We start from the raw sequence: 10729 nt of genomic DNA on the forward strand, positions 1-10729 counted from the left end.
AAATCTTGCCATTGCATGAACAGATATTGTGCTGGTGTCCTTGCACTTGAAGGTCTGATTGGACATAAGAGATGGTATCTATAAATCATCTGTTTGGAAGGATGTATTTTTGCGTCTTATTGTATGGATTGTTTTCGTGGCTTCAAAACTTTTTGACAAATTTGGTGTTTCTATGATTTTACTAATTTATTTCTAATATTGCTCTTATTGGTTCAAGTCATTGGACCGACCAACATAATGTACGTCTTATTGGTTCAAGTCTTTGGAGACCAATCACAACATCACTACAGTAGCTCTGGAAACACCCACAAGAGTCTCGAATCACAACACCCAAACCACAACAATTAGCTTCTTGTAACACTGTCCCATCAAAGCACCTAATGAACCCATTGCTTGGAAAACTCCACGGAACCATCGTGCCACGACGGCTGAAGTATGAGTGACATTTAATATTAATATGCATTCACCCCCATTCCTGACAGAAACTGAGTCATCCGGACATTATCAATCGGCATTAAATACTTAGAATTTCATAGGAAGTTATTCCTTTATTGTAAAATGGAATACAGAACCTCCATAGCTTTCAAGATATTCTCGACACGGGCACGATATGGTAGTAGTTTAAGAACCAAATCACAAAGTCATTGTAATCTCCATCAGGCTGATGCAAACATAATGCATTCCAGCACCGTAAGCACGACACAATACATCAACATTGTAAATGTCGCATCTAACGGGGATTGCTACGTGCCGAGCAAGCAATTAAGAACAGAAAGGAAGACATCTAGCACAAAATTTCCAAAGGAAAAAATTAATTTTGGAGGGAAGATTGAGATTCCAAACCATATAGATAATCCAGGAACTGGATTACAATTATCTAAGCTCGCATCCAAAGCCTTATACGCCGATTATGAAGAATAGATTTCATCCTTTGAAAAGGTTCCAAACAAGCATATCATCTATAATACAGTGTGAATAACCATATTACAAATATTGGTCCCTCTCTATTATTGAAATACCAGAAGATCTTTATTGAACTCATTATGGTAGGATATAAAGGAAGATATTAGCAGGAAGATTCACTGGTATGATTGGAAGTGGCTGAGTAGAAAGCGTGAGTTGGGTGGCTTAGGGTTCCGTGATTTGTATCCTTTCAACCTCTCACTTCTCGGGAAATAAGGTTGTAATTTCATAAGTTGTCCGCATGCATTGGAGAGTAGAATGTTCAACGCTAAATACTTTCCTTATAGTACCTTTCTTATCTCCAAATTGTACAATAATACTAGTGTGGTTTGGAGAAACGTGTGGAGCTCTTCAAAAGTTCTTAGCCTTGGTTTGGGATGGCGTATTGGTGATGGAAGATCTGTGTATGTATGGGAGGATCCATGGCTTAATAAGGATGATAGCTTTCTTGCGAATCTGCAATCATAAAAAATATATCCCTTCATTCAGGATCTAGGGACGAAAAACTAATTTGGCACCACACTTGGGATGGAAGATACACAGTAGATCAGGCTATCACTGCTTGGAAGCTCGGGACAATAGGATGGAAGTCTGAGATGGATGGTTGATGCATTCAACGATGACCTAGAGGACTTATTCGAGTTTGGGGGTATTGATCCAAGCGTGCAAGAATCTTATTTCTCACCATTCAAATCTTGAGGTGATTTATTAGTGAATAGGGCATCCCATAGCTTAGCTAGACGCTTCCTCTCCAATGCTAATCCTTTCGTTTGTTTTTCAGCTCCTAGTTGGTTAAAGCTTGCAATTTCTCATGACATTGATGCCTTGAATGAATTTTCTTCTCTTCAAAAAAAAAAAAATCAGCCTGAACCATTGATGAAATTTGGTTATTAGTCTTGAGAAATGCCTGCCTACTGCTTCACTCTGCAAATTATCAACAGTAAATAATTTGCATACATGCTATATAGCATTATCATCTAACATAGTTCTATTATTATGGAGTCATTGGTAGGGTAAATTACACCCATGGCTACTGAATTTGAATTTACCTATTTTAATATTCTAACTACTAAACTTCAATTTTTAACGATATGACTACTGAACTTTACACTTTTTAACACCGGTAGCGACTCAACTTTAACTAACTCCTCAAAATAACATCGACCTTAAAATGAAAATATTCAAGAATTAAAGTTGTTCAGAACAACCTTTACCATGAAACCATATTTTTTATTTTCCAAAATACCATTAAGAATTGAATTTCAATGGTCATAATGTTAAAATAGATAAAGTTCAATTACCATTAGTGTAATTTACCATCATTGGTAATACACCCCTTTACCACCAGAAAGGTATTTTTATTTATCTTAATATAATTCCAATACTTTCAAGTAAAAACATCAGATTGATATATACAGTATTGCACTAATAATTAATGGCTAATACACAAATAACCCCTGAACTAATTCAAATATTGCAACTGCCTCCCCACCTCTCACAACTTTCAATTGTAACAACTTACCCCTCAAACTTGTTCAATTGTAAAACATAACCTTTCAAACTTGTCCAATTGTAAAACAGCCCCAAATTGGTAACATGGACTGTAATTGAAGAAACACGTGAAATACAAAAGTTGCAACGCTCGTGGAATGTGACAATCAGATCTTTGGACCCAAAAAAAATCAGTATTTAAATAACCAAATCCTCAATTCTTAACTTATTCTTCAACCTAACGGTAAATCAGAAATCATCCATTCTTCTTCTTCTTTTTGTTATTCCTATTCGTTTTTTAGTGATTTCTTGATTCAAAGTTTTGGGATATTATGAGGGTGAAAAGGTGTTTATATGGAGAAATAGCTCCATTGAAGATTTCATGGCGTGATACGAATCCGGGGAAACGTTTTTACGGTTGCTTCAAGTACGAGGTAAAAAAAATCCAATTTGGAGTTTTATTTTACAATTGGACAAGTTTGAGGGGTTATATTTAAAATTAGACAAGTTTAAGAAATAAGTTGTTACAATTGAAAATTGAAAGAGGCAGTTGCAACATTTCAACAAGTTTAGAGGCTTATTTGTATATTAAGCCATAATTAATTAGCAGTAACCAGACAAAATGCAGTAGAAATATCAATTTGAAATTATCATGTTATGTTATCTATATGCATATGAATATATAAGAAAAAAATACAACAAAAATAATAATTATGACAAACAGGTTGTGTTAGTCGCATTGTCTCTCTAAATTGTGTCAAAAGATTGACCTTCCCCTAAAAAACGAGATTCCGGTAATAGTGGCAAATAATCAGCAAAATCAACTAACCGGAGTACACAAACACGCACACGAAAATGCCCAGTGGCATAAACACAGCCTGAACTTCACTCCTACGGAAGCAAAAACTGACATGCAAATCAAAGTAGCGTAGCACAAGGACTAAACAATTCAACCAATTCATTTCAAACAACTCACTCTTTTTTTTTTCTTTTTTTCTTGATTTTTCTTTTTACACAGATTATAGTAATTTTTTTTCTTCTTTACAACTTGGTATTTGTTTGAGACTGAAACATTTCTGATGTCAAGTTGCCACTAGTTACCCGCTTTGACTCCCCAACTCCAGCTGCTAAAGCAACGACATCAGGCGATATTTCCCAGCTTCCGCTTTTTCTTCCCAAACTAGAACGTCTCGAGTGTAAGACGCTGCGTCCTTCCAAACCCTGTGGAGGAAGAATCCTGCTTAAATCCGGAGAAACATCAGGCAGTCCACTTTCCTCATCCAAACTTTCATCATTTCGGACAGCTCTATCATTATCATCCACCTCTCTTCCACTCTCATCATCCCATACAGGCTTCCTTCCCATCTCTATGTCACCTACAGATTTCTCCACACTTGAATTTACGTAACTTCCCACCGTTCTAGGTTGTATTACAGGCTCCTTCCGGACTTTTGCCCTGAAATTGTTCTTAGATGGAGGAATACTAGAGCAGAAAATCTCTGTTAAGTTTGTAAACAATCCTCTGTCATATGGGTTCGGTAGTCCATCATATCGGTATCTAAAATTTTCATAAGTAGACTGCCACAGAAAAAATTGAAAATAAAACTTCAGATAAAATTGAGATTTTGATAGGATAGCAGAAATTGATTCGTAACATGGACAACAGCTGTGGTTTGGAGTTCAATAAGCAGAGAGCGTTATAAGTCAAAATGCATCATGTCAAGAAGGGTTCCAAACCTGGTTGTTACTGATGAGGTATAAATGGAACACAGTAAGACCGCCAACGAACCAAACCGATACGAAGGAGTAAACTACGAGCACGATGGAGGCAGGAGTCTTAGCCATTGCCTTCCAGAGTGTCGTGTCTTCATAATTCATGATCCTCTTGATGTAAACCCAGCAAAACCCGTGTACATATAAGCAAATAATAGTTGCAAGGAAGACAAACATGAAGAAGAACCTGTAATTCCGCTGCATTCAAAATCAGAGACTTTTAAAATCCCAAAACCTTGACTAATGTGTGATCCAAATAATTTAAATCAAGTAAATCAACAGCTGGAGAAAAGTAAATAACAGAACAGTTGGATTCCCTCGAAAGAACTTTTTGGGAAGCAAAAAATGTCATTTAAGAAAACAATTATTACCTGTCCAATGCACTGACCAACCCAAGGGCAGTGATGATCAAATCTTTCAACGCAATTATTGCATATTGAACAGTGAGAACAACGTGGAGGCCTATAAAGCATGCATGTATCACAGTACTTGGTCTTCACAGTTATTCCATTAACAATGACATCCTTTGTGCGAGGCAAACGAAAAGGTGGTGTTTGGCCATTTGTAACTTCAGTGTGGCCTTCATAACCTTCTGGCTCTGGTGGGTGAGCATTACGTGGTATTATACCAGGATCTCTCCCGGACGTTAGCAGAAGGAGGATTAAATCCTGGAAAACAAAGTACACACATCAGTTTAAGAATAAAGTAGTGAAAAGTTCTTTCTGTCAAGCCATCATAACTAATTAATTTAAGGATTCCTTTCATATAATTCTTTTTTCTAATTTTAGAAAAAAAAAAAATCAACTTGGTTACTTAAGGATTAAAGAGAATATTAGGACTACTTCAATTTCAAGATCCTGGAGAAACCCCATCATCTTTTCAAAAGAATAGCAATGGATAAAATAAAAGAGAAAAAGGCACCCTAGACAAGAAAGGTTTTCCATGGAGCCAAAAGTAGAAAAGAATTAATTGCTATGACATGGCACAATCTAAAAGAACAAAATGTCAACTTTAACATAGCCAACAGGTGTTCTAGAACAAGATAATATGGTGGTAAAGAATTGGCAAGTAGTCAAGTTCATACAACAAATGTTACCTAGTGCCATGTCCAATTCTTGCAAATTTCAGTTCCCAACAAGGTGCAAGACATTGCAGAGGGCAATATGATACAATATGTAGGATTAACAAACGAAATTCAGTAGATTTATTATATATGCTATACATGAACTGCCATGTTATCATTTTTACTTTGAATTCGAACTGATAGGTATCTCTTTATTAGGAATTTGAAAACCTCTTTGGGTCATGAGCTGACTACTGGTAGAATGTCAGAAATGAAATGGAAGTTTGAATAGATAGAAGATGATAAACCCTAAGTTCCTAATGTTATACTAGAGAAGCTTTGGATATCAAAACCATCAGAGAGGCCATGTATCTTTCTCTTATTTGAAGGCTAATAGCAGGATGCAAAATGCACTAGAAGAATCATATAAGTAGCACCGTACCATGATAGCCAAATATTGGACTCGTAGGATAATAACAGACTGGAACAAATATTTTTGGGATGGAAAAGAACTTACCAATGATGTCAAGACCAAAATTATGACTACAATTGATATTCCCCAGTCATTAGCAAAATCATCAATCAGCTTTCTTGCAACAAAGACACAGAAAACAGCAACTGGAGCAACAATAAGGAATATTGTTAGCAGGACTGATCGTGCATCAGGTCCAAATATAAGCCTCCCTCCAAGGAAAAATACCTGCAAATAGAACGGACAAAGCACAAAATTAAGAACTTCACTTCACCGAACGAAAAAATGTCACACAATAAAATGCTTATCTCAAAAGTGATGCTTCAGAAAAGTGATATCTATTATGCTTTTTGAATAGTATATTGAATTACTAGCTACTACCCAGCAAGCTCAGTATCAGATTATACTATTTTAAGGTGATTTTCCTCTTGTTCAATTCTACAGTGACCCGAACAATACTTTATTTGTTACATCAGTAGTAAGCATATCCCAAATGCAGTATACTTTCATAGATGATAACACTCAAAGCCCTCCCACCTGATCACAGGACATTATGACTACCTTAATATTTGAGCACCACAAAAGTTCTATCCTGACTATGAAGTTCTATCTTAATACTAAGATGTAGATTTACTGTACTTGTGACTTAGTGGATTGAAGTAGGATATTTCAGGAAAAGCACATTCATTGCAGTCAATTCACTGTGCTGATTTCAGAGTTAAAAATCGTATCAATGTCATATATTTTCAGTAGGAAGCCCATAGCACAAACCCTTGATTTTCTAGAACAAGCTTATATGCAGCAGACAATACCACGGTTGCAACCTATAAACTAGAGGCCCCATAAATTGAACCAAAAGGAGAAGATAGAGCAAAATCTAGAGCTCCTATAGAAATGAACCAAACCTACATGAAACTGAAACCTAAATAAGCAAGTCAAATTGGGTCAATTCATTTGACTCACAGATCCCTATCCAATGAACAATGAAATATTGAGTAATCCAACAATAAGACAATCGTCCAATCAAATTTTGAAGCTAAACTAGTGAAAGCGCACCTATAACTCGAACAAACACAGTCAATTTTTCAGCCAAAAATCTAATTTTCAGTATCTATATGACATGAAGAAACCTCAAAATCACAAGCTGGGACAAAAACCATCCCCTTCTTTAGGGTATTACCCCGAGTAAACATCAGAAAGGTACCTAAACTGAACAAAAATCAAAAGCATGAGTAGAGTATATGCTTACATTACTTCCTTTCCAGACTTGGTAAGTCCTGAGGCGATCTATCTCATCATCGGCAGTGGAAACTCCGGCAACTGGATCGGAAGTCCGAGCCGGAGGCGCTGGGACCGTGTAAGTCTCTCTCATCCCCTTCTCTTTGTGCTTCTCTGGAAAAGTCCTCTTATTGGCTTTCTCTCTCTATAAATGAAAAAGGCAAGTAAAGCAAATGGGGAGAGAGAGAGAGAGGGAGAAGGTCAAATTCACCCACTGCTCTCACAAAACACACAACGCCAAACGCTAAAAAGTGGCTGAGGGGAAAAAGCAAATAAAGGCGGCTCTTTTAATATGTAAAAGATTAATAAACAACAAAGCCTGTTTTGACTTTTTTTTTTTTTTTTTTTTACTTTCCAATAAAAAAATTTGAAAACGAAAGAACAATAATTTATGAATGAGGTGTTAGATTCTGGCCAACGACCACCACCGCCGATTAAAGATGGCCGCTGTTGAGGTGATCAAAGTGAATACTTAAAGTCAAACTGAGTATGACCATGCTAGGAATAGTATTTTAATTTAATGCAACCGGTTGTAGTGGAGTTGAGAGATTGTGGTATTAATATGTAGCATTCATTCCACTCAACTTTAACTTTCTATTAAATTTCAAACCTAATGTAAAAATCTTTACCTTTTCTAATATTCTAAGCAGAAATACTCCTAACATTTACCGTCATATGCAATTTTACTTAGTGTCTAAAATAGTACTACAATCTTACTTCTAATGTTAGTAGTTAAAAGCAATTTTATCTCTAACGTTGACAAGTTCGATCATTCAGACAGTACAGATATTTTGTTTCTTATTATGTACAAATTACATGTGTGTTGCTTCTAAAAAAAGATTTCATAAATTATTATTTAATAATAGAATTGAAAATTAAAATTTTTAAATTTAGCAAAATATTTGAATTTTTTTTGTCAAATTCATACAAAATACAATATTTTTTTAATTTTTTTCTCGTTTAATCATATGTTTGTGACATGTTACTAACGAGTGATAAAATTATGCACATGTGAACTGTAGATGACAAGATTCATGACCGAGAAGACAATTTGATGAATTATTTCTTAAATTAACCCAATTTATCAACGTTATAGGTAAAATTGATGTTGTCCCCAACCTTAGGATAAAAATTACAGCATTTTAGACGTTATGAGTAAAATTGCTCCTGGCTGTAAACATTGCGAGTATTTTTACACGTTATCTTTTTTAACTATTAAACTTAGATCACTGTCGTAAAATGAAAATTTCAAAATGAAATAAAAAAATCAAAGTTTGAATATTTATCATAAAAGACATGTAATATGAAACGGAGGAAGTATCTTTTTTTTTTTGAAAATAAAAAATATAAAATTATATCTTTTATTTTCTAAAATTAATATTTTTGAAGTTTTTTTAAATATTTAATCCATCTTTCTTAATAAAAAATACTTAAATGATTTTAAGACGAAAAAATAAAGGATTAAAATTATTTAGAATATTATTTCATTTTCCTGATATATGTTATTAGAATGGTTAAGATTGAACTACTTTTATATTAAAAATCTATACATTTTGAAATTGAATGATTATATATAATATTAACAATGGTAAATTGAAGTGGTCATAGTTGTAATTTAACCCTAATACGTATGAGGTTAATTGGAACTAGTATTCTCTTTATTCCTGACAAAGACGTGATGATGACCAATTCCTTATTTGTTCAAACATTGGGATATACATTTGATTTTTCATAAATTTCACTACTAGTACCATTATAATCTCTACCTTGGCGTCTTCTCATTGGCTAATCTGTTACATGATGGCATACCCCTTTTTATTTATTTATTTGTTTCTTACTCCAAATTTTTGGGGATCGAAGAAACAAACAATAAAAAGGATCCATCTCCAGATTTTTCCATAAAGTAATATTTTTTTCTCAAAAAAATTCCTTACATGAGTTTCGGGTAAAAAAAAAAAAAGGGAAAATTACACAGAAATTCATCTTTTAAAAACTATTTACAATTATATCAAATTATAATTTTGGATTATGGCAATTTAGTAAAATTAATATATTTAATATATTTTAAGGATTAAAATTTATAAATTAGAAATCTAGGATTTAATTTTTACGATTTATAATATATGAATTGGAGTCTAGAATTTTTAAATTATGATATAAAATCATAATATATAGAGAATAATGACATATTAAGAATTAAGTTTGATGATATGACTTAGTTGTAATTTTGTACTTAATTATGATATTCATGTAACTGACCCAAAAAAAAGGGTGTTGTTAAACTCAGCCCCAATTTCCCACCTCTAACCCGTGAAAGGATGAAAGTACCCTTTGAGGTGGGAAATTGGGAGAAAAAACCTCTCCCGGCATGCGGGCATGAGGTAATCACGCTTCACCATGTGGTGAGGCATGAGGTAATCACGCCTCACCACAAGGTGAGGCGTTAGGCTATCACGTCCGCACCTATGGTGAGGCGTGATTAACTCACGCCCGCATGAATAAATCACAAAAAAATAGTTCATAATTGTGGTAACTCGAATTATCCGTTTAAAAATAAAATTACGGCATTTTAACTCGTATTACCTTTAACAAATAAAATTTAAAAACATAAACATTAAAATAAAAATTTATAAACATAATATCAAAAGTGTTAAAATGTATGAAGTTCTACTAAAATAATTTAGTTCGCCCGACACCACACATCCATAAACTCATTCATCTCTCTCTTAATGCGTGGAGCATCCTCGTCAGATCGATGGGTAGCCGCTAGTTGGGTGACACGCCACAACCAGCTAACCCACTACAAAATAAATAAATAAATAAATATTAAAAAATAAACACATATAAACTAATACTAAATAATAATATTAAATAATAATAAACTTACAAATTCGCTGTTGGTGCGAGCATGCTGGACCGGTCCAGCCTGTGGTGCATGAAGGAGATGATGATGCGAAGATCGCATATACCAGTCCATATACGCAGGATCACAGGCAGTGGGATCGTATCCTACTGGTCGGCATCTCCTCTGATCAATGCCCCGAGCCGATGGAAATCTCCGTCATGTATCCTCAACTATGACAAAGGAATGCATCAGCTTATACGCTAAAGACCTCCATGGTCGTACTGTGTCACACCCGACCCTAAACGACCTCAATCGGCATCGGGCGTGAAATAGAAAGATCATAATCAATACTTAGGAGTCTCCAATTTAACCAAATATCATTATATTACAATTGAAATACCAAAGTTCTAACCATAATTCTAACAATAGGCAGCCAACTTCCAAACCTCGCCTAAACGGTCGGTAACCTTCTCTATATCTTGTACTTTCTCACCTAAAAACATTAAAACATTTAAAAACGTGAGACAAAAATCTCAGTAAGAAACTATCAGCTACAAAAACCAACTTTACTTAACATAGCTACATATATACCTTTATAAAGGGATTTAATCAAAACCTTCTCAAATATACTCAAAACTTAACGTTTCATCAAACCATTTCATAATCAAATAAATCTTTTATCAAACCAACTTGTAATCAAATAAATGTTTTATCAAACCAACTTGTAATCAATCAAACGTAAAACCTTATATCAAAATCAATCATAACCGAAAACATAATCCAAATGAACTTAAAACATTGTATCCATCCTCGAGTTTATCCCCTTAAGTATCAATCCATAACC

General features: G+C 34.3%; 1 protein-coding gene across 1 annotated transcript; it reads right to left on the reverse strand.

Moving 5' to 3' along the window:
• Positions 1 to 3079: 3079 nt before the first annotated feature.
• On the reverse strand, positions 3080 to 7281 carry LOC136227944 (probable protein S-acyltransferase 7). The gene is made up of 5 exons (XM_066016749.1): positions 7012 to 7281; positions 5808 to 5990; positions 4599 to 4895; positions 4192 to 4425; positions 3080 to 4032 (listed from the first exon to the last, which is right to left on the reverse strand). The coding sequence occupies exons 1-5, from the start codon at positions 7132 to 7134 to the stop codon at positions 3496 to 3498; spliced, it is 1374 nt and encodes a 457-aa protein (XP_065872821.1). The 5' UTR covers positions 7135 to 7281; the 3' UTR covers positions 3080 to 3495.
• Between the last annotated feature and the right edge of the window lie 3448 nt (positions 7282 to 10729).

The sequence above is a fragment of the Euphorbia lathyris genome, chromosome 1 (genome assembly GCF_963576675.1).
Source record: "Euphorbia lathyris chromosome 1, ddEupLath1.1, whole genome shotgun sequence".
Classification (NCBI taxonomy): Eukaryota; Viridiplantae; Streptophyta; class Magnoliopsida; order Malpighiales; family Euphorbiaceae; genus Euphorbia; species Euphorbia lathyris.

Bases quoted from the DNA above. Each gene is read 5' to 3' on its own strand.
- LOC136227944 (XM_066016749.1), bottom strand. From the start codon at position 7,134: ATGAGAGAGACTTACACGGTCCCAGCGCCTCCGGCTCGGACTTCCGAT. The intron at 4,896-5,807 runs GTAAGTTCTTTT...TTTGTTTTCCAG, and splicing joins TTTTGGTCTTGACATCATTG to GATTTAATCCTCCTTCTGCT. The intron at 4,033-4,191 runs GTTTGGAACCCT...TTTCTGTGGCAG, and splicing joins ACCTCATCAGTAACAACCAG to TCTACTTATGAAAATTTTAG.